The sequence below is a fragment of the Puntigrus tetrazona genome, chromosome 10 (assembly GCF_018831695.1).
Source record: "Puntigrus tetrazona isolate hp1 chromosome 10, ASM1883169v1, whole genome shotgun sequence".
Lineage (NCBI taxonomy): Eukaryota > Metazoa > Chordata > Actinopteri > Cypriniformes > Cyprinidae > Puntigrus > Puntigrus tetrazona.
Genome location: NC_056708.1, coordinates 1,989,391 through 2,011,852, shown reverse-complemented (window position 1 = coordinate 2,011,852; position 22,462 = coordinate 1,989,391). Strand labels below are relative to the sequence as shown.

Below are 22,462 nucleotides of genomic sequence, written 5' to 3'. Positions count from 1 at the left end.
AGCAAAAGATCTGCTTACACCGCAGGACTGGGACGTGTCGAATTATGGTGCATTCGCTATCAAAAGGTTAAAGACGTGTATATAATGCATGCGTTTATTATCAGCAATTTAACCACGTATTGTGAAACATTGTTATGAACTTGCAGACGTGAGAGAGACATTTAAACTCGCAAGATATGAACTTATATATATTAAAAAAAATGTTAGAGTAAAGGGTAAAAAATCTGAATCGTTATAAACAGTCACAAAGTTATAATTCTAAAGGAAAAATATTTATTTATTTGTTAACTTGACATTTTAAATGGCTATATTTTGAGGATGTTCACCAAAAAAAAAACCTAAACAGTCTAAAAATAATAATAATAATAAATGCTTAATTTTAAATTGATGAAAACTTTGTTTGCAAAAAAATAAAAATCGTTTAAGTTAGTAATAAAGCCTAACATTTGCAGTGATGTTTTCGTAACACTTTACAGTGAGGTTCAATTTGTTAATATTATTATTTATTAGAAATACATCTATAGCATTTATTAATCATAGTTAATTTTTCCTTTTATTCCAGGATTTACTAATGCGTTATTAAAATCAAACCGTATCTCTTAGTTTTATTTGACCTGAGCAAACATGTACTAAAATGAACAAAGTAACATTAACAAAGATTAATACTGGAAACAGATGCATTGCTGATTGTTGGTTAATATTGGTTATTGCATTAAAAGTAGTTAACAGATTCAGAATCAGTGTGACTGCTCGTCACGCATTCATATGAAGTTTGATCTCATTAGCAGCTTTGTCTCAATTTTCTGTGTTTTTTTTTACAGCAACTTTTCAACTGCCAGTTGCTCTACCGACTGAGTCTACCGGACAACGACCTGACCGTGCTGCCTCCGGGCATCGCAAACCTCATCAACCTCAGGGAGCTCGACATCAGCAAGAACAGTAAGAAAAGCGGCCAATTCATCTCCTCTTTCTTTTTCCTTTTTGGAGTCCGGTTACTCTACCCATAACCGAAGCGGAGGCACACTGATATCTGCCCTGACTCACTGACCCCTTATCCGCTGTAATTCAATTCATCACGGCCCGGCCCGGCGTTTTGGATTTCAGTTTACGCTCAAATACACAATTTACCATTCGTTTCGAATCCCGGCAAATGAACATTTCGGCTAATTGGTTTAGAGCTGCGTGCAGTAAGTTCAGTTATAACCTAGCGCTAGAAATAATACGAATGAACGAACGGGTTGCAGAGATGAATGATTAGCCGCCGATGACAATCTGAAACGTGTAACGGTTTGTTCGGTCACAAACACGTGCCGAGTCTGTTTACACATCACTTCATCTGTCAGCCGCTGCGGTGCAGGATCTGATAAAGTAATGACAGATAGGAATGAGCGCAGCCCGGCGCAGGAAGTCTGATTTGGATATGGAAATCATTCTGATATACTGATTTGCTTCTCAAAAGTTGCTGCTTCATCTTTTTTGTGGTAACCTCTGTCTCAAAGCTCAAAAACTGCAAATCAATCAAAGACGCCATGAAAAGCAAACGGCCCCGTTTACATAATTAACACACATTCCTCATCATCCTGTCTTTATTTCTTGTCAGCTAGTCTTTTTTTTTTTGCATTAGTAGAATGGGGTTGTAGCATTTATTTGCTCCAAACCCTTCTTCGCTTGCGGTTCTCCATGACTTAGCGTAATACTTGATACTCCCTTTCTGAGCGTAACGCGTCTGTTTTTAGCAAAGCTACTGTGTGTGTGTGTGTGTGTGTGTGTGTGTGTGTGTGTGTGCGCGTGCGCTCGCGTGTTTGTGGTTTGTTCTGCTCACTGGTTTAGTTTGCATCTGAGTGTGCTGGAGGAACGATGTCTTAACATTTAATGTCACTCTCCAGATCATGCGGTCAGTAGGACAGGAAGTGAGCCGTTTAGCTGTAACGCTGCTTCAGAAGAAGAGTTAGATGTTTGTGTTAGCGCTCAGTTTAGATAAAGAGCTAGTTGGTCAAGTGTTATTACTTGACATTGTATCATGTTTTTTTTAAACGGGTTAAAAAGTCTTAAAAAGTCAGCTTACGGTCACCAAGGATGCATTTTTGATCATAATAAAGATTACTATAGTTACAAAAACAATATGTAGATGTAGTGTTCAGTTATTACTTATGTGTCAAATACAAAACAATATGTAACATTATTAATGTCTGTATGATGCTTGGAATAAATAACATTTTTATAAATATAAATCATTTATTTATTTAGATTTTTTTAATGAAGAATGAGCATGTCTTTGAGCATCTCCTGTCAAAAGATTAAAATAATAATAATAATAATTATTATTATTATTATTATTACACATTTTTGTGCAGGTAGTGTAGGTAACGTACCAACACTTTAATTTTATTTTATAGCATCAAAGATATAATAGCTGTGATCTGTAAATAGAATTAGTAATACTTTATCTTCCACAAGATCATTAAATAATGTATTTGTATATTTATTTTCTGCAGTTAATATGTAGTCGATATGTTAATGGAAACCAATGTCGTACAGATTGATTTGAAGTGTTTTGTAAGCCCTAGGCACACAGAAGAAAGAAAAAAAATAGCAAGTAATAAATGAATTGCTTTTGTTTGTTTAAAATTTCAGGTATCCAGGAGTTTCCTGAAAATATCAAGAACTGTAAAGTCCTGGCCATCGTAGAAGCGAGTGTGAACCCTATATCGAAGTAGGTGCATCGCCGGCAGGGATGACTGATGAGTGTGTTCTCTCTGTGATGTAATAAAACACTCTCGTGTCTCCGCAGACTCCCAGAAGGCTTCACGCAGCTCCTCAGCCTGACCCAGCTCTACCTGAACGACGCTTTCCTAGAGTTCCTGCCGGCCAGCTTTGGCAGGTGAGACACACACACACACAAGATAACTCTTTGCAAGCTCCTGTTTCAGATCAGACAGCATCTAGTGTCAAGACTAGCCAAGTATGTACTACATTAAAATATAAAACGGACAAAGCTCTTCTCCCAAAGACCGAACGCGTTTTCCAAGCAGACGCAAAACAGGTTTAACCTGCATCTGTCAAGCTTGTGTTGATTTATGCCAGCTGTTAATCTATTAAAATAACACGTGCAAATTTCTTTGGAAAGCACCTTCTAACGTTTCCTGGAGCCCGTATCGTATCTAAAAGCTCAGGAATCGTGCTTTCTTATGAAAAAGCAGTGCAGTTCCTGTGAAAGCTTGTGCAGATGTACTTTTGACATAATAAAATGCACACAAAGCCCGAAATAGACTTCAAATGGACATGCATCCTGCAACTCGGTTCCTTTTTTGTGCAGTAAGGTCACCCGAGGACAACAATTTGCGTAGTTCTACTAAATACAGAAAGAGGACAGTGTATTTAGAGCATGTGGTGTGAACCAATAGACCGCTACTGGGACGTTAACATAGCACCATAATTGTGGAAAAGGTGTAAATGGTCAAAATCATCATTATGAATTTCAAGCTTGTCGATTTTGAGCTAAGAATTAAATATTATTTCCAGTGGAAATAAGATACTATTCAGGCACCTTTTGACATATTTTTTATTTTGCACTGTTAGTGAATCTTAATTGTTGTGAGTTATATATTTTATACATTTATTTTTATATTTTATATTTGTATATTTCTCTCCGTCTGTTTTCTCAGACTCACCAAACTGCAGATTCTGGAGTTGCGGGAGAACCAGTTAAAGATGTTGCCAAAGTAAGTGGCCCTTTGGGATTCATCCGAAATACTAAAATATGAAAAAGACGCTGCGCCTCTTCTGATTATCACATTATAAATACAGACAAACGTCTCTGTTTCTCTCCCTCGGTGGCATCATATTGTTCAGCCTTACGTAAGGAGCTCTGAAGTGACATGCTGTGACAGGTTTTATAATCATTTCTTGCTCCGGAGCCAACGTTGCATCATACGAGGGCTCGTTTTTTTGGGGTTTTGTGTGTGTGCGCGAGAGCCACAGAAAAACATCATCTCTGTGCCAGCCTCTGCTCCACCGTTCGACACACGGGCCAATTCAAAACACACAGGCCTCTCTGGTGTGTGTGCCGGGTTACTGTAAGTGCGCCAGGATCAAAACAACCCGTTACGGCAGTGTTCAACAAAAGCCACTCGAGCAGAACGTCTGTAGTGATGTAAAACGATTAATCGTGATTAATCGCATCCAAACGTATACATATACATTTAAAGAGGATATATAAATAATACAAATATATGCAAATGCATGCACATTTTTATATTTAAATATATGCATGCATGTGTGTGTATTTATATATGATTAATCAATCTGCAGCTGGGTTATTTTGATAAAAGAAAAACCTCTTCCTAAGTGTTTAAAAATTCTGCATTGTCAGTACCGTAGTGATATGAAGCCCAGCTGACACACAAGTCACTTTCAAACCAAGCAGGTTTCTTTCGAGCCATGCAGCCAATTCTGGACTACTTGAGGAAGATGCACGTATTCTGTTGAATCAAATGCCAACGGAGAGCTGTCAGTCACATGCGTGGCTTACTCATTCACCATTATTGCCCTGTGCTCTGATAACTTTATCACTGTGCCGTTTCAGCAGTCCTCTCAGATGTTCATTGTGTGGCTGGTTCTCATGGTGTGTGTGTGTGTGTGTGTGTGTGTGTTTCTAATGAGCTGTGGATTGCTCAGCACTCTGGGGGTCAGTGAGTTTTTTTGGCTGACTGACATGCTTCTTCACACAGCCCGGGATGAATGAGTCCCTCTCACAATCCTCTAAGCCAGCAACCCGGTTCTTTCAATACAAAATTCTCTTTAATAAAAAAAAAGCCTGTGGTTTATAAGAGTTTGTTTGAGCCGTGTGTCATTACGGCTTCGATTTCCTCTTCAAGCTTTTCCACGGATGCAGTGCACCCGCGGGCTGTTGATCTGTGTCCAGGTCCACGTCAGCAGCCGTTTAAAGCACACCCTGCCCTGGAGCGAACCTACCTGTTAGGTCAGGGTTCGCCGTAGATATTGAGATTGCAGAAGCAGAGTGGAACAGGAGAATGTGTTAGAAGGATTTTCAGCATTCTGTGAAGCATTTCAGTGTGACCGTATACTCTCTGATTGTGGTGTTTTAGTAGTCACCTATGGGAAAATTATTTAAAGTTAACAAATACACGTCCAATAAGCTTAACTGCAGTTGTGTGTGTGTTTGATTTATGTATTAATTCATTAATTTTTACTGTTTATTTTAGTTTGCAGAGACTTCATCTCTGCATCACATTCTGTGTGACCGGATGACATTTTCCTCAAGCACTCTTGTTTTAATGACCATTTCCTGCAAAATGTTCAGCTGATGTCATTTCCAAATTCTGTTCCCGTTTGCCCTTCTCTCTCTAAAATGCTAAAATGAATGCAAAAATGTTTTAGGCAAAATTAAAAAAAAAAAAAAAAAAAAATTAGAGTCAAATGCATTGACTTAAAGTTGTAGGTATGTAATAGGTATGCAAATAAGCACTAAATAGTGTTCCCTTTACCAAAATATTACTGTACTATTTTACGGGAACCTGGGGATTGACGTCTAACATTGCTCTAAAACTGCCAATAAAAAGTGGATTAGCAGCAACTACTTGTTGGATAAATGTCTTTGTATGCTGTTTATTCGCCTCTGGGAGCCGTTGTGGTCACAGCCTGTGTGATGTTTTGTTAAAAAAGAAACAATGAATCCTCTGATACGTTTATGTGCACAGCTTTAATCCGTGGTCAGTGTTAGTAATACTGTGTGTGTGTGTGTGTGTGTCTGCAGGAGCATGCATAAGCTCACACAGCTGGAGCGCTTGGATCTGGGCAGTAATGAGTTCACTGAAGTGGTGAGTAGCACCTGTCTGTCTTTCAGCCGTCTCACGCCTTCCAGCTCTCAGTGCAGCCAGGTGTCGGATGTATCAGCAGTGAATGCAGATGCGCTCATTGAGTCTTTCTCCGTTAGACTACTCCTAATACGCATTTTTCTCCTATAATGCTATTCATTGAAAGTAGCGGCGGATTTCCTCTCACTGAGGATGTGAAATTGAATTTTGTCTTTTTTTTTTTCTCTCTGCAGCCTGAAGTGTTGGAGCAGCTTACAGGAATCAGAGAGCTGTGGATGGATGGGAATAAACTGACATTTTTACCTGGGGTGAGTCTTGCACTCATTTCTTTCTTTCTTTCTTTTAGAAAGGCAAAAGTGCGTCAGGGCAGTGATGTTTTTGCTACAAACTTTTGAGCACATTCGTAAAACGAAAGTGTGCTATACTTTCTAAACTTCTTCATAAATATTGCACCCATAATTATGTAAATTGCTAAACCGAGTTCTTATCTGTATAAACAGCTTGTTAAATCGTTCGTATGAATGTTATTTATGCAAAACTGAGCAATTTTGAAGTAAATTGCATTAATATTGCATCAAATTCCAGATGGGGACAATTTAAATGACTATAATCACTTTCTAAATGCAAATAAATTAAAATTCATGTTTTGTGTAAATTGATTTAAGTTTTTTTTTGTATGCAAATCGCCTTAAAAACAAAGTTTCTTTCATGTTTCATGTGTTAAATATTAAACGAAGCTAGCCACTCATGAAACTTTTTATACATCAATTTTAAATCCAGCTCATTTTTGTACAGTAAAGTTAGTATTAGGTGCAATGTTTTGCAGCCCAACCTAAAAATGGCATTACAAATGATTTAAGTCGTACTGCTCTTGTTTCGTGATTTGGTACTTTGGTAAAACGATGCTGTAAGTTCTACTGGAAATCACATTCAAAATCTAAATCGTTATTTAAAACATTCTTAACGAAAATTGCAGCTATCGTGTAAAATGCAAAATTGAGTTAATTTCCACACTAATCTTATAACATAACAGTAAATAATTTCTATGTTAGTCAGTGTGTAATATTTCCAATTTAATTCAAGTTTAACTTGGAATGCTTGCGTTTGTTACAAGAGGTCTAAATGGTTTCTATGAAAGATTTTTTTCAGCTGTTTCAGGAATGAGAAATCATTTTTTTTCTACCGTTTAGCTGCTGTTTTTCTCAGGTGCATTAAATAATGGGGTTAAGACAAGCAGGCATCCATAACAGCTGAAAATCCACTTCCTAAACATTTCTTCAGGATCCCTGAAGTTCTCCTTTGACTGCCAGCTTCTTTTAAATAGGTCATAATTAAGGCATTAGCTTGCCGCTGAGAGCAGACTGGCAGTAATTGTGGGCCTCGCTGGCAGGATTCGGATTAGGACTTTTCAGAACATCCTTTTGAACGCGTCTGCTAAAACTGACCTCCAAATGGCCTGGATATCAGGACGGCACCCTGACCTCCTTCCCCGTCTGACCACAGAGACCAGCTTACTGATGGCACGTCCTTGGACGACATATGCTTCTCTCTTTTCGAATTCAATTTCTCTCCCGTTATTAGTGCTTTTGATTAAGCCTCTTACGCCTCACCCAGGAGAGCGGCTCTCGCTCGCAGTGATTAATCAACAGCGGGGTTTGTCACAAAGTCACACGCGGCACTGATTGCAGTTTAGGAAGATGGCTTCTAATTGGTCGTCACCCCGGTGCATGTGAAGTTCAAGATTCCTGTGTCCTGTGCAGTATTACTCATGCTCCATAGTTCACGCAAAAATGAAAATTTGCCGTTTATTCACCCTTAAGCTGTAGGTGACTTTTAATCTTCAGTAGAGCAGTAAAGAAGATTTCAGCTAGTTATTCATAAAATGTCAATGGCTACCGGCACTTGACTATATTGAAGTCTTCTAAAGCGAAACACAGTGTTTTATCCAAGTCCAGTGTCAAGTTCTACATTGTAAATAAATTAAGTTTGAGTGGGAGACATTTATTAAGGTCTTCTCTTATACCATGTTGTTACTTTTTACATTTATTTTATGTTACACGTGACATAGATTCATCCATACCCTGAACATTTCTGCTTCCAGAATATCTCAATTCGCCTACGTCTGTCTAAGTTCAAATTCATTCTCAATTGCAGTCAGAGTCCAAGTACACAACTCTAGAATGATCATTTTGTGCAAGAAAGTGAGCAGTATATAATGATATAATGATCTCTTCTGTTCACAATTTGCGAAATGAGATTGAAGACGGGTAAATGACAAGGTGTCCATTTATTTGACTATTGCTGGCCATTTATTTGTGAAATTGATGTATAAATAAATTAAAATTTAAAAACGAGTAGCCTGTGATGCACAAATAAAAGAAAGCTAAGACTTTGTCCGTGCCCTTTCCATTCCATTTTAATCATCATCCAAACAAAGAAGTACATGCAAGCTGAGCAGATTTTTATCCTAAATGTGAAGTTTTGTGAAACTATACTACATAAAACACAGTCTTTGCCAGCAGGTGCTGCTTATGAACAGCAGTGATACAGTGTTTCTTTGGTTACCACTGTAAACAAAGCAGATCTGCGCTTTTTAATTCCACTTTAATATGCATCGTTTAGACGACCATTGGTTTTGAACTGGTTCTTTTAAGTGAACTAGTTCAATCTGTTCACTTAATCAGACTTAACCATCTGAAACAGCCCTCGGCTTAAGCAGCACAGATCTACAAGTTACTCAGTCAAAACTCACTTGTCCGACAGAAACTCTGACTCGAAATGAACCAGTATACAGTTGTATATGACCCAATACTTCAAAACGAACTGTCTAAAAGAACTAGTTCAGGGAAAAGAATCATGTTTCCCCTGTTTTGTCTGAGGCTGTGAATTACAGGTAATAATGTTAGAAACAATGTTTATTTCGCTCCGCAGAACAATGGTTTCGCCAGATGACACATCAGTACATCGATATCAAAGGGTTTTTATTTTTGTGTTCTACATGTATGTTTTTTTTCCTCACGTGGCGGTAGCCATTGATACGCATTTCATGAATCGCCATTAAACACCGTTTCAGCTAAAAGTTGCCTTTACTGTTTTGCTGAAGAAAAGTCACCCACATGTCTTGTCAGTCACACTTTCACAATGCCTCTAAAAAAAGTTTCGGTGTTTTGTTTTCGCATCTGTAGCAAGCATTTTAGGAATACGAAAAGTGTGCAATGACCTTATGTAAATTAACAGCAAATTAAAATTTGCACCTGAACTTTCCCTTTAAAGTGAACATCAATTCAAAACTAACTGCATGTAATTTATGAATAAACTATTTTACGTCTCTAGTGTCTCGGTAAAATGGCCTGAAAGCGCTGGTTTTGAGCTGGACCTGTACTGGAAATCTGAGCCCTGGACAGAAAAGTTTGTGGTAACACGACATTGTTGTTGACGATCTCATTACTAGTCTAAATGGATTTCTGAGTGCTCTTGGTCTGTTCTTGGAAATGAGCTAGAGAAGTGTGTTTGAGAACAGGACACGATCTGCCCTCAAGCATGAGAAATGGATTCAGTCTGTTCACGCTTGGTTTCACTCATCTATCTCGTCCGATTTCCCAACCGCATCCCTCCATCTCTTCAATTTACCCACACCCACTTCTCCAATGCTTCTGTGCATTTTTCCTCTGTAGCCTCTAAAAACCAATAAGTTAGAGGGCCAACAAGTATATGGCCCTGTCTTCACCCACCACGTTTGAGTAAAATTGTGATTTGAAATCAATAAAGTTTTGCTGCATTATAGAAGCTTCTCTCTGAAATTGATGAGAATGTATTGTTTATGAGTAATGGAGAGAGTCGTGTGCTTGCAGATGATCGGGGCGCTGAAGCAGCTCTTCTACCTGGACGTGTCCAAAAACAATTTGGAGATGGTTGATGAGCAGATATCTGGCTGTGAAAACCTGCAGGATCTTCTGCTGTCTAACAATTCTTTGACGCAGCTGCCAGGGTCTATAGGTAAGACGCACACCAAATTGCAGAGATGAGCTTAATGATTAGTATTCATTAAAAGCGATCGGATGTCTTTGTCTGGTTTGTCCTGCGTGTCCTCCTAACAGCTTCAACTCTAATCTGCTTTGTAACAAATCAACAGGTTAGATGTGTAAAGTGAATAGGGGGATTATGGGTAAAGCAGTAATACAATCTCATTACCTAATGAATGACCCAGTCGGACAGCCACTAATGAGCAGGCGTGTTGAATTGGCCAAGTCACACCGCCCTTGAGGCTCGCTGTGAAATAATACCTCCCAGCTCAACACTTAATGAAATCCAGTTTAGAGCTCAGAGAAGGGGCCACAGAGGTGCTCCACTTGAACAAAAAGCAGAGTTTTCAGCCTTTCTTTACAAAAGCTTTCCATGAATCCAATGCACTTTGGTGTCTTATGACATTTTATTGTTATATTTAGCTGTTATTTGCCACAGACCAAACTTGGCCTGAGAAGTAGCTAGTTTTAACTATCTAATCTGACCAGCATCTTTAAAGGAATTGTTCACCCAAAAATGACTCTCTCAAATCAAACAGCTATAGGTCCCAATTCATTTCCATAGAAGGTAAAGAAATGCTATAGTAACTGTTTGATTCTCATCTTTTTTCAAAATTTCCTGTTTTATGTTCAACATAAGAAAGAAACCTAAACAGGTTTGAAATGACTTGAGGGTGACTAAACGATGACACAGTTTTACATTTTCCACTATTCCTTTATTATGGTGAATCTGACTTGTTTCATCTTTTGGTTTTGACCATCTCAACTGTATTAAAAAAATTCATCTTTAAACCTCATAATTTTGATATTGTGTATATTTCATCATGGATAAGACATCCAAGTAGTAACATCATTTGAACCTTTTCTACAATATTGCAGGAATTAATATCATTCATTGCAGTGCTGACTGCATTTAAGTTATAATTTAGATTTTCGGTCGCACTTACATTAGCTGTCTTTAACTACCATGTACTTACATGAACAAATTAGTACTATGCACTGTGTTCATAATGTATTGCAAAACCCTTTTGCTGTTACTGAGGTGGCGTGGGTGGGGGTTAAGGCAGTGGTTCTCAATTCCAATCTAATTCAGTTGATGAGTCTCACTTCTAGCGAGCTGGTGAACTCATCCGGGTGTGTTTAAATAAGGGAGACGTGCAAAATGTGCAGAGCAAGGGGTCCCCAGGACTGGAATTGAGAACCACTGGGTTAAGGTGTAAGGGATGGCTCTGTGGAAAGTGTTTAGTCTGTGAATCAATTTCTAATAAATTCTTCAAGATGGGCAAGATTGATGGTCTCTCTGGCTGTTCCATATCCACCTCAATCTAGATGGTTTCTGTCTGCATGTCTAAATTGCCAATTGCTCTCTCTCCCTCCCACAGGCTCACTAAAAAAACTGACCACTCTGAAGGTGGATGATAACCAGCTCATGTACCTGCCTGACACGATAGGAGGGTAAGTGAGCACCATTTTAAACAGAAACATGATGAACTGCCCTTAAACCGTGACCCAGTTCTCTTTAAACCGGAGTATGTTCACACTAAATTTGCATACTTGTTCATGTTTTCTATGCTGATTGAGGTGGGAAATCTGCAGAAATTATTAAAATTTTGTAAAATATGTCAAAGTGAGCTGGAAGCGGTGCATGATCGTTGAAACCACAGTCAAATAAGACAGAGCGTCACAAATTACCTCTCAAAACTCATGATGCATTTCAATGAATCCCAGGACAATAATTCTTTTGCCCATGATATTATAATAAACAGTCAAGCAAATAATTCATTAGCTTTACACGAGAAAAACTGAGTTTGAGAGTGAACTCTGTGAATGAGCAGACTCGTAAGTCACTTCATGATATAGACAGAAGGCTTCATAAGGGGTTTGTGAATGAGAGAAATACATGCCCATATGGGCTCAACGAGAGGGATAGCTTTTGTTTGGTGCGTGTGTGTGAGAGAGAGAGAGAAAGAAAGTGTGTTATCCGTCCAAAAAGAAGCCAAGCGCTGTACCTCATTCTCGCCACCTCTTACTTTGAGCTTGTTTCCAAACATGCCGGTTATCCCTTATGTCAGATTAGGTTTCCTAGTCCAGGGTTAAGAAAATATGCCAAGAGGGATTATGGATATGTGATTGCGAGGATTCTGTTTTAATCCCGGCCTGGATTGTAAAGCACACTGATTAAGCACGATTCATTTTTCATTAGTACCAATGTCTTTCCCCATCACACTGACATTTTTCCACTGTGTAATGATATGTAAATACATGTTTATATATTTTTGTGTGTGTTTTGGAGCAGGCCTCCCCATTCTTTGATGGGTCTGTTGTTGGTTTCATTGTTTTTTTTTTTGTTATTCTTTGGCTTGTATTTTTGCTTATTTCATGTTTTTGTTCTTTTTTTGTACTAGGGAAGTTTTAGGTTTTAGAACATGAGTTTTTATATCATTTACATTCTGAAACTATCATTAAAAGTGAAGAAACCACAATAATTACTAATCTCAGAAATATGACGCATAACATGATTGATTAATGTCATTAAGTCGTCATCAGTTGAATGTAGGTGTTATTTTCAGCCTCTGCATCATCTCCGGATCTCTCGCTTTCTCTCTCACACGTTTCTTTTATGCCACATTTTGGCATTTGTCATTTAATTTTATCAACAATTTATATTGGGGTTAAAAAATATATTTTGGCGTAGGACAGAATAAGCACTGTATTAAACACAGACAGCTGGTTTAATTGAATCTTAGCCTTTTGCTGAATTGTATACCTTGTATAATTTATTCAGAGGTCGCTATTGAAAGTAGCCTTAAATGGCATTAAAAAGTCAATAACTCAAAAAGCCTCTCACTAAGTTTTCAGGGCTACTTCAGGATCTGGATTGAGATCCACTAGCTTAATGCCATCCAACACTTCGTTACTCCTTTGTTTGTGAAACTTTCTAAACAGTTGCACAACCTTTTGTTTCCCAGAAATGAAAATCTGATTGAAAAACGGCTTATTCAGCCTTGGTCTCTTTCATTTGGTTTTATGATTAATTCAGCACACCTGCACGTTAGTCATACTAGGAAAACGCAATGTTTGACGTCAAACTGGTAATAAACAAAGAATCAAGGTCGTCGATCGCAGAAGCTTCTGAATAGAGGCCTGTAGAGTTTGGTGCTTTAAAGACGGCACGATTTCTTATATAACGCATTTATATATGGCATCAGTAGGGAGCTGCCGAGATTGAATAATTGTTCACAGCTTCGCACTTCACATGCATGTCTTGTTTCTGTAGACTCACGACTCTGGATGAGCTGGACTGCAGCTTCAACGAGATCGAGGCGCTGCCGTCCACCATCGGCCAGTGTGTGACCCTGCGTACGTTAGCTGCAGACCACAACCTGCTCATACAGATGCCTCCAGAGGTCAGTCCGGTCCTGGAACGCTGTATTTCAGACTACTTCGAATGCCATTTATCTTACCTAATAAACAGTGCAGGACGGGATTTAAGTTATTTAACATATTCTGCAGCACCTATGCATATCAGTAGCTTTCTGATTTGTTGTTGTCTAGATCACATAACTGTTGTTAAAGGGTTACTCCACCCTAAAATGAACATGTTATCATTAATCCCTTACCCCCATGTCGTTCCAAACCAGTAAAAGCTTTCTTCATTTTCAGAACACAATTTAAAGGCATCCCTGGGACATTTATAGCCTAATATAAGCCTAATATAGTACCACAGCTACTGAAAGAGCTTACAAGAAATCTTGTTAGGATGTAAACATACCCACGATTATTATTATTATGCCGTGGCCATGGAGTACTTTCTGATCACGGATTTCCTTCGACATCCAGGATATTTAGACTTCTTGTGGGGGTAAAAAAAATCATGGTTTGAGCCTATGCTTATCCATCACGTACTGTAAGCATTTGCTGTGGTCATTATATCAGTGTTTTATTTTCCGAGTTGTGTGTTCTAAGTTTTCTAGCTCCCATTTTATGTCATTTAGAATAATGGTGCCCCCCACAGTCCAATGTTTTTTTGTTTTGTTTTTTTAATAACGTAAACTCATTCATGGGTTTTCTCAGATGAAGTATTTTTTTCTGTAAATGAACTAAGCTTTTACGGGTTTGGAACGACATGGGGGGAGGGTAAGCGATTAATGAAAAACAAAAATCCCTAGGGCCGGGCTATATATCTCATTGAGGCGGTTCTTTGATTAGTGGGCAATTTCCAACAGCTGTTTTCAGATGGTGTGGCAGTTAATACACAGAGCTGTAGATCACTGTCAAGCTGCGCAATATCGCGTTAAGTATCGCAAATGAATCACCCTCGAAACTGAACGTGATATTGTGACGCTTGTGAGTGGTCTACGGCTCTTTGTATTAACTGGCGCTTCGTTTTAAAACAGCTAATCTAAAAACCGCTTTAATGACGAGATGCGCATATTATATACTAACGATCGATTGCCCAGCCATCTCTGTTGACCCTTTGTTTGTGTGTTTGTGCATGTGACAGATGGGCAGTTTGAAGAACGTCACCGTCCTCTTCCTGCACTCAAACAAGCTGGAGACTCTGCCGGAGGAGATGGGCGACATGCAGAAACTCAAGGTCATCAATCTCAGTGACAACAAGTACGTCCCCTGTGCTGCACAGCCAAACATCGTATAATACACACATACACAACACCTTCAGTGTATGCTAAACGCAGTGCTCGGTGATAATGCAGCATAACGACCTTCTTCAAGTCATATGTGACCCTGGAGCACAAAGCCTTACAGTTATATATTTTTCTTTTATACCAAAAATCATTAGGATACCAAGTAAAGATCATATTCCACGAAGACATTTCCTGACTTAAATATATCTCAGCGTGATTCATAAATACTAGTATGCATTGCTAAGAATGTCATTTGGACAACTTTAAAGATGATTTTCTCAATATTTAGATTCCAGATTTTCAAATAGTTATCAACCTACTCTAACAAACCAGACATCAACGAAAAGCTTGTATTTTCAGTTTTCAGATGATTTATAAATCATCTCAATTTCATAACGCTGACCCTCATGACTGGTTTTGTGGTTCAGGGTCATACATCATTAAATGCAATTAGCACATTGTTTTGACCCAAGGATAAGAGTTTTTCTTTATAAATGTCAAGCCAAATGAAGCAACAGTTGAGACTCTTCATGTTCGAAAGCTTTCAATGACAAACATTTCCAACCTGGCCACACAGCTGGTGGCTGAGAGCTATTAGTTTGACATTTTTCTCAGAGAACCACTTAGACGCATTTGGCTATGATTCAACAGGCTGGAAAATGCAGTTCTCTGGGCTGTATTTATCAGCCTTTGTGCACATTTTACCAGACTTCTTCTCATGTTAGGGGTCTTTTATTGAATCATGTCCCTTCCATTTTATATGAGCATGCTATCGCTTATTTCTTACGTGTCCACGGTAATCAGGTTTCTGCTTTGTCTTCTTTCTGCGCAGACTGAGGAACCTTCCGTACAGCTTCACTAAACTCAACCAGATGACCGCAATGTGGCTGTCTGAAAACCAGGTGGGATAACCAGTTCAGATACACAGGGCATAACATACAGTCATTAGTGGGAAATAAACAGCAGTAGAATAATCAGGACTGCAATTCAAGCAGGGGGTGGGATTGTTTGTGGGGTTTTTTTTGCTTTGGTGTTTTCAGTTTTTTCGCTAATGACCAACTGAATAGAAATGATCTTTCTAAAAGTAAATAAATTAACAAAATAAATGGATATTTTATTGTGTCGAACAGGGTTCCCACACTCATCAAGATGCTGGAAATGTAAAATAGTTATTTATAGGTTTGAACAAGTCCTTTGAAATTGGTACAGTTTTCTATAATATAATATAGGTAACAATTCTCAGTATTAACTAGTTATTGCCATGCATAACTGGCATACTGGCTGTTCATAAGTACTTATGAAGCACTTATTAATGTCTTATTCTGCATGACTGTATTTTCTCTTAATCTCACTATTAAAAAGCAGCAAACTGGGAGTTTATAGAAAGTTGTAGTTAATAGTTAATTTTGACTTTTGGATCTTATTGGATAATATATAATCTTCATTAAAAATAAAAATTAATGCATTATTATTTAAATAATGTTACATTTCACAAAATTTAAACTAATTAATGAAATAAAATTTTTTTTTAAATATTTAAAAAAAATGAGTGAATGGTTTCGGAATCAGAAGAAATTATGCTTAATATATCAGTGTACCCACTATCTGTTAATTTACAAAAAAAGATCAATAAAATGATCTTTGTCTTTGTCAGCATAAATACCAATATATCTGAGCTTAGGTGAATATTAAAATGTGTGTGTGTATATGTATATATATTTTCGTGTAATTGGTTGTACAGCGAAAGCCTTTGACTTAAATATTGCTTATATCTCTAATTTCAGTTCATATGTTACATAATATAGTACATGATTTCTAATATTGCTTTTCTAATAATCAAAAACATAATCAAATACAAGAAAGGGCTATATGACTTGAAAGTAGCAGCTATGAAAGAAATTGGTTGCCTGGGACAGCAGTCAAATATATTTTAGCCATGTGTATAAAAAAAGATTTGATCACATTTCAGAAGTCTGTGTGATACATTTACATATTTCACAGCATCACAATAATCTCAAACACAATCACTTCCCAGAAATACACTTGGAAAGCTTGTCCTTCAGCAGGCTCTGTGCTGTTGGCAGAGTGATTTGATGTTCTGTGTGCGTGTGCGTGTGTGTGCCTGTGTGTGTGTGTGGGTGATCTGTAATTGAAAGCCTGAGTGATTGTCACAAGTGGCCATCAAGCCTGTGACTAATGCTTATTGAATATAACAATCACCTCCCCTCCCACACACCACTGAAGTTCAGTGCAGCATAGAGTTTATCTCAAGATATCATATCAATTAAAGGAATAGTTCACCCTAAAAATCCCCTCATTCTCTTTTAATTACAAACCTGCATAGCTTTAATGCTCACGAGCGGTCAAATCTGCATTGTTGTGATATTTGCTCTCAAGGAAGCAGTAGCTCCAACAAATTCAGCTAAATGAATGAGAACAGCGGTGCTATGAAATAATAAAGCTCTGGTAGCGCAATCAGTGGGAGCCATATGGTAAGGGACTGCCAAGATTCTCCGTGAAACAACCAGTTTCTCCTCCGGAATATCGACAGCTGATGAAGATCGCACTGAGAGATGAAGCGGCACGCTGTTCTTTATTGATTGTAATGTGTGGTTTTATAAAGCTGCATTTGATTAAAGCCGAGACGAGTGTAAAGCCTGAGCCGCGTGGCCTGAATCTGTAATGAGAGCGCTCCAGACCGGCAGAGTCCTCATGCTGAGAAATGTCATAATCGAATTTTGCAAATCACAGATCCTTGTTTTATTTTTTGTCTCTCTCCAGTCGAAGCCCCTCATTCCCCTGCAGAAAGAAGAAGATCCGGAGACGCACAAGACCGTGCTCACCAACTACATGTTCCCTCAGCAGACCAGAACCGAGGACTGTGAGTATCTAGTCATGCAGAACCTGCGGCTGTCACTAGAGCTTCCCCGCTTGAATATAGGCCTTTTATTGGAACTGATAAGTCAAGATATACTTACATGAAGTCGATACAGACAGATTGATTTTAAAATGAAATGTATTACTGTGGCGCAAAACTGATTAGATTTTATTTTATTATTATTTTATTATTATTGTTATTAACATTTTAATTCTAGAACATGAGATTAATTTTATAGAATTTTTTTTTTTATTGGGAAATTTCAATATTCCAAGTTCACTCCAAATGTCTTTTTCAAACTTTTTTCTTAAAATATATATATGTGTGACTCTAGACTAGGGATGTCGATCATTGTGTATTCTCTATAGCACGCTTGTAATTGCCGTTTTTCATCTCTTACTGTGGTGAACATGGGGAAAATGACATTTCCTGCATTTAAGTTAAATTGTGGGTTTTCTAGGGAAAAGTAAAAGAAACATGGACAGTAGCCACACATTAATATCTCGTAGAAACCAATTAACAGGTTTTAAGAATGAATACATATGTCCTGCTCACATATGTAGACCCGTCAAAGCGAAGGGCCCCGATAGGAAACGATTATCTAGGAAAATTATAATCGAACATGACTTATTACTGCATTTCAATACAAAATAACTTTTTGTGTTGAATCGGTTTTAATGTAAAAGTTTGGATCACATTAAAAGCATAGTTAGTAAGTAGGTTTCGTGAAAGGTTTCGAGCATGAGCTACACCCATCTCTTTATCAATCGTTGGTTAATCATTGACATCCCTAACTGGACCACAAAACCAGTCTTAATATATCACCTAGTCTTGGGTATATTTGTAGCAATAGCCAAAATGATTAGATTAGATTTAGATAAATGATCATTAGAATATTAAGATAATGTTCCATGAACATGTTTAGTAAATTTCTTACTGTAAATATATGAAAACCTAGATTAGTAATATGCATAGCTAAGAACTGCAATTTTTTAGCCCGTTTTAGAGCTGATTTTCTCAGTATTTTCTCTTGCAACCTTAAATCACAGATTTGCAAATAGGTACAAATATTGTCCGATCCTAACAAACCATATTTGTTTTTGTACCGTTTAATAGAAATGAAGATGTGCATTAACTAATGTAAACTAATGGGAGCTTATTGTGAAGCACTGACTTTGAAGCAAGAAGCAAATTTAAAATGTTTGAGATGTTATGATGACTGTTTAAATCCAGCATCAACGGTCAGCTAACCTGATCATCTCAAAATGGCTAAATACTGACTGGTGTATGTCTAAAATCAGTGCACCTCTGTGTAAAATATTGAGTGTTATAGACATTGAGTAACCGTGTCAGCGTCTCCCTGCAGCCGGAGCTCGCTCACGTCACTGTTGTCTCTCGGTGAGACTCACGTCTGCCGGGGTTGCTGGGAGTTTGGCTCTGTGAATCACAAATGAGCGGCTCGCTGGATTCCAGAGGGGGAAGAGATTAATAAGTCTTAACCTGTTTCCTAGCAACCCCCCCTCTAAACTCTTCAGAAGGCAAGCGCTCTGCGGCTCTCAGGAGTCCGCTTCAGTTTGTTAGCATGATTGAGCTTTAGAAATGGTCTGAAGCCTGCGCGCCTACATCACAAAGTGCTCTCCTGAACCCAGACGTCTTGCTAAATGGGCTCACAACACAAATAAGAAAGATGCATAAGAATGATGCGAAGCCGCCCACCGATCTCAAAAAAACGAAGCAAAGTTTTTGCTGTTTGTTAATCCACGCAGTTGAGAGACGTTGCATTAGCGTTTTAATGACTTGACTGGAACCGAAACGCTGATATGAGCTCAACACAGGACTTGCGCTGAGGTCCGTGAGCCTGTTATTGGGTGATGTCAGTGCTGTTGTATTGATTGTTTGGCTTCTCTCTGTTACAGATTTGCCCAACTCGGACAGTGAGAGCTTCAACCCGTCTCTGTGGGAGGAGCAGCGTAAGCAGCGGGCTCAAGTGGCGTTCGAGTGTGACGAGGACAAGGATGAGAGAGAAACGCCCCCGCGGGTCAGTTCCCACCGTCCTCTTCTGTCCAGGGTGCACTCTCGATTTTCTCTTTGCCTTTGTGCATGTCCTGCGCCGCCATATCACCCATCACAGCCCCTTGTTGCTTTGTTCCATCCTAACAAGCATTGCATGCTTTCATTTTATTTTAATTTTATATATATATATATATATATATATATATATATATATATATAATGCAGAAAATTATTTAATGTATAAATGTAACATATTACTTTTTAAATACATAAATACATTCGTATGTGTGTATTTATATAGACTTAATAAATACACACAAATATATTATGTAAATTCCGGTTTATCATTTGACAGCACTATTAAAAATCTTTTTTGTTTATTGAAATTAAGCTGAAATAAAATAAAATATGGATATTGAATGAAAAACTTAATGGAATGAAAATAATAAGTGTTATTGAAATTTCAGTTGCAATGAACCAAAATTAGGTAGAAATTAAGAACAAAATTTTAAAGCAATTTGCATTGTAAATTGTATCTATCTTTTATGAATCGATCTAAAATGTTAAAACTAAAACTAAATACTAAAAATGTCAAAATGACAGTTTAAAATAAAATTGCTAAAATGTAAAATGGTAGTATTAAAATTAAAAATGGTTTATATTATTGTGGACCAACAGTATATAAATAAAATAATACAATAATAACAGTATATAAATAAAATAATAAGGTGTGTGTTTGTGAGAGAGAACAGTAAGAGCTCTTTTCAAGCGCATCACTTACATTTCACCTTCCATGTTCAGTGTTTTTGATGCTCACTTTTGCAACAACCTCTCATTCGTTTATTGTTTACTTTTATCTGCCATCAGATTATCTTCTTGTCGTTATAACATATTGCTATAAATTGCCTCTTCAGATTTGACAGATTTTCTGACACTGCAGTCTTCATGCTTTCTAACCATATGTTGCAATTACTCTGCTTATTGGACATAAAATACAAGTTTACATCAGCAGTCCCATATTCATAATTGTGATGATGCAGTCTGTTGATGGTTAACACTGTAACATGTTTAGTTCTACCAAATCCAGTCATTATATAGTGTGTGCATAGAGTGAGAGTGCGTCTTATAATTACATTTTATATTATATTATATATTATATATAAATGCATGTATTGCTTTTACTCCCTGCTCAACTCTGCATATATTTGGCTTGATTTTAATAACTTTAATGTGTTTAAATTGTAAAATAAGTAACTAGAAGTATGTAAGTATGGGATCGGTACTCCATATTCAGTGACTTGGATTGGGGCAACAAAAAACTATACATTTTCCGTATGTTCATCACGTAAAGCATTGTATACCTTTCAAAAGATTTGAAAAACGTAATACACTTGTCACATAGACCACATTTATGATAGTCCTATGGTGCTTCACTTTACAATCATTATAACCGTATGACAAGGAGTGACCGGCACAGTTCAGAATTTCTTCTCGTGCTTCACAGAAGGACGTCATGAAGCGACGTGAGAGTTAGTAAATGATGACAGAATTGTCTTTTCTAGGGGGGAATTATTTCTCGATTCCCTGGCAGCTTGAGGTAAAGCGTTTTCAGAGCAACAGCATCACCTGGTTTGTCAGCATGTCATAGCCTGCACCTCACTGCATTGCAGTGGAAATCTCATTAAAACTCAAACTCTGACATGACTCCTGTCAGAAAGTGAAACGGAAGCCTTCACTGACTCAGGGGTCCTCGAGCGTACAAAGTCATGCTTATTTCTTCCTTCCAGCCCTCATCTCGCTGATATTACATACTCTGTGTCTCGTTCCCTCCCTCCCTCGAGTCCTGTCTTGCACCCCTGAAGACTCAATATGGCTGTCTGGCTTGTCTGCAGTGCCAGGAACACATGCAGGCTTGCAAGCTGTCTGACAGAGCATCACTATCGGCTCTCAGAGAGCCAGTGTGGCCCTGTCTGGCCCTTGGAGAGCAGCCCTCCTTGTTGTGGCTGCTGTAAAAACTCACCAACACCTTTTGAAATTAGACCGTATCAGTGTTTGGTCACGGGTTCAGCAACCTGTTCTAAAAACTGGCCTGTATTTCCTCTGACACTGATGTCACGGAATATATATATATATATATATATATATATATATATATATATATATATATATATATATATATATATATATAAAATAAATATAAATAAAGAACTATAAAAGAACCCTGTGCAGTGTTAGCCTGGTTTTGTGGTCCAGGGTCACATTTATGTCTGTCTGCCTATTCATTATTCATATTTATAGTCTTTACAAAATATTTTTTGAAGAGAATTTGGAATAATTTTTTAATGTGGAAAAAAACACGCTTTGTTTTTAATTAATATGAATACATGTAATAATAAATCAGACTTTCAATCTTTAATCTTTATCTTTTAGTTAAGATTTTATTACAAGCTCTGTATTAAATTAGTAAGTCAACTGTGTCTTTGTATTTACAGGAGGGCAATCTGAAGCGATACCCCACGCCGTATCCTGATGAGCTGAAGAACATGGTGAAAACGGCTCAGTCCGTGGCTCACAGACTCAAAGAGGACGAGTCCGGCGACGAGGCAGGAAAAGAGACCAGGGGCAGCGAGAGGAACCACATCGGAGTGCAGGATGTTGGCGTGAAGGTTGGATTTTTAAAGAATTATTATATTGATCTGTTGATTGTGCAAAGAAGTGAATCCTGGCGCACATTTCGGAATAACCCTGAATTTCTTGTATGTCAGGTGATTGAAAGTCCCTGCACTAATGGCAAAGCTGTTGAAATGGAGCCAAAAGCAACGATGAACAGTCATCAAAATTACGAGCCAATAGATTCATTAGACAACCACAGCATTGAAAGGATCCCTCTCAAGACCTCAGACAACATGAGAACCATGATGAACCATGATGATACGCTTGAGGTACAGCATCAAAGTGTCAGTATTAAATGATATGAATATGGCTTTTTAAACAAATTGATTACAAAATGATTTGCTCCTATAATGAATAAACATATAATGAATGTGGACCAGTCAGGGTGGAAAA

General features: G+C 37.9%; 1 protein-coding gene across 3 annotated transcripts in view; it reads left to right on the top strand.

Annotated features, from left to right (window-relative positions):
• The window catches only part of erbin (erbb2 interacting protein), a 65,175-nt gene that overhangs the window by 31,583 nt on the left and 11,130 nt on the right, over positions 1–22,462 (top strand). For all 3 annotated transcript variants that reach the window (XM_043250247.1, XM_043250249.1, XM_043250250.1), the window contains exons 3-17: positions 822–939; positions 2,635–2,713; positions 2,792–2,881; positions 3,666–3,722; positions 5,777–5,840; positions 6,071–6,145; positions 9,689–9,833; positions 11,242–11,314; positions 13,137–13,266; positions 14,364–14,479; positions 15,338–15,407; positions 17,287–17,386; positions 19,300–19,421; positions 21,889–22,062; positions 22,162–22,338. In XM_043250247.1, the coding sequence (XP_043106182.1) occupies positions 822–939; positions 2,635–2,713; positions 2,792–2,881; positions 3,666–3,722; positions 5,777–5,840; positions 6,071–6,145; positions 9,689–9,833; positions 11,242–11,314; positions 13,137–13,266; positions 14,364–14,479; positions 15,338–15,407; positions 17,287–17,386; positions 19,300–19,421; positions 21,889–22,062; positions 22,162–22,338 (1,590 nt within the window). The remainder of the gene's footprint in view (positions 1–821; positions 940–2,634; positions 2,714–2,791; positions 2,882–3,665; positions 3,723–5,776; positions 5,841–6,070; positions 6,146–9,688; positions 9,834–11,241; positions 11,315–13,136; positions 13,267–14,363; positions 14,480–15,337; positions 15,408–17,286; positions 17,387–19,299; positions 19,422–21,888; positions 22,063–22,161; positions 22,339–22,462) is intronic.